Source organism: Rhinopithecus bieti, unplaced genomic scaffold (genome assembly GCF_001698545.2).
Source record: "Rhinopithecus bieti isolate Rb0 unplaced genomic scaffold, ASM169854v2 scaffold_11488, whole genome shotgun sequence".
Classification (NCBI taxonomy): domain Eukaryota; kingdom Metazoa; phylum Chordata; class Mammalia; order Primates; family Cercopithecidae; genus Rhinopithecus; species Rhinopithecus bieti.
In genome coordinates, this window is record NW_016806879.1 from 1,701,151 (window position 1) to 1,702,688 (window position 1,538).

Genomic DNA, 1,538 nt, shown 5'->3' on the forward strand with positions numbered 1-1,538 from the left:
AGGTAGACAGAGAAGAGGTCCTGAGAAACCAGGCCCTGGTCCCAGATGTTGTCAAAGACGGGTGTGGCCCCGGAGGAGGAAATGCTGGGGTAGGCCAGCCCCAGGATGCCGTCGAAGGGAGCATAATACAGGAAGGAGCCGGGTTCGCTCTCGCTCAAGCCGAAGATCTGATTGGTGTCCGAGATGCCTCCAACCTGGGTGGGGGAACCGAGATGATGTTCACCATCTGGTCATGTTCACTGAGCTCTGGATGCCAGCCTCAGGCCTACAGCTGCCCTGGTTCATCCCATGCAGGACTTGGCTTCCAGGGCATCAGCCCGGAAGGAGGGGAGAGGGACTGTCTCCTGGAATGCTCGTTCCTCTGCTGGAGGTAACCATGGCAGCTGATCTGCAGATGGCCACGGTCTGTGACTCAGTGTGAGATTTTGCTGGAGAACAGATTCACTGTGTGTTTGTGTTACTGATGAACCAATGCAAAGCAGACCCCGGGCAAATCAGGGCCTTTGACCCCTGCCATGCCCCAAAAGTAGCAGAGAGGGTTTGTGGAGATTTCCTGACGTGGGGGGTCTGCAGGTCGGGAGGAGCAGGAAGAGGAGGAGGTGCTAGTAGAGAATTGAGCCTTTCCTGACTGTCTCCCCACCCTCCATAACATTTTGCTTGGATTGAGCTGAGGCTGGCTTATGGCTCCCGGTGGCCCACCCTTTTACTCACTGCCACCCGAGCTAGCAATGTCTGTGACATCTCTGTTGCTTCTCCCCACCCCGCACCCCCAATCAGGTTACTTTTGTGATCACTGAGACTCATCTTGCTGGAATAAGCTTATTGTGGGGGTGTCTGATGGTGGGATGCAGCGGCAGCCTGCAGGCGCCCACCTTGACAGTGTCGTATCCGAGGATGCCTGTCATGCTGCCGGTGCCGTAGGTGATGGAGACTGTCTTGCTAGTGGCCCGGTATGTGGAGGAGTCCTGAGGGTTGAAGAGGTTGTGGTCGCCTACAAGGGCAAGCGGTGATTGTCAGTCTCTGAGAGCTGGGTGAAGGTCACGGGCTGGGATGTCTTCCTGGGATGGGGTGCCCTGGCCCCAGGAAGGGCTCTGGAGGTGAGCAGTGACCTTTCCCCCTAGACCCTTGGACCCCAAGAGACGCCAGGTTCTGTCCTGTCACATTGAACTACTGGGACCCTTCACTGATGGCAGGTCTCCAGCCAACCCCAAGGCCCTCCTAGGGACCCCCCAGGCCAACGTTGAGCCGACCAGGCCCTTGGCTGCCCAGTGATGAGTGCTTTCACCCTCCAGCCCCTGGCCAGTGCTCCTGCTACGATGTGGAAGAAGCCAGAGGCACCTCATCTTTATTAAAACTCAGGTGAAAACGTTAGAAGAGGAAGGAACCCGCAACACACCTTGTTCATGACTTCCAAAGACAAACGCTCTTTCATGAGCAAACCAATCATTTTTTACATTTTGTTGTTCTTAAAAAAACGAGCTCAGCACTCATCTCCAGCGTGTCCTAGCCAGGCTTTGGAGCCATTTTCTCACACACAC

At 55.8% G+C, this 1,538-nt stretch overlaps 1 protein-coding gene across 1 annotated transcript in view; it reads right to left on the reverse strand.

Annotated features, from left to right (window-relative positions):
- Positions 1-984, reverse strand: part of LOC108533622 (pepsin A-4) — a 14,765-nt gene extending 13,781 nt beyond the window's left edge. Inside the window, exon 1 of the mRNA XM_017878473.1 lies at positions 873-984. Coding sequence (XP_017733962.1) covers positions 873-905 — 33 coding nt within the window. The 5' untranslated portion in view covers positions 906-984. The remainder of the gene's footprint in view (positions 1-872) is intronic.
- Between the last annotated feature and the right edge of the window lie 554 nt (positions 985-1,538).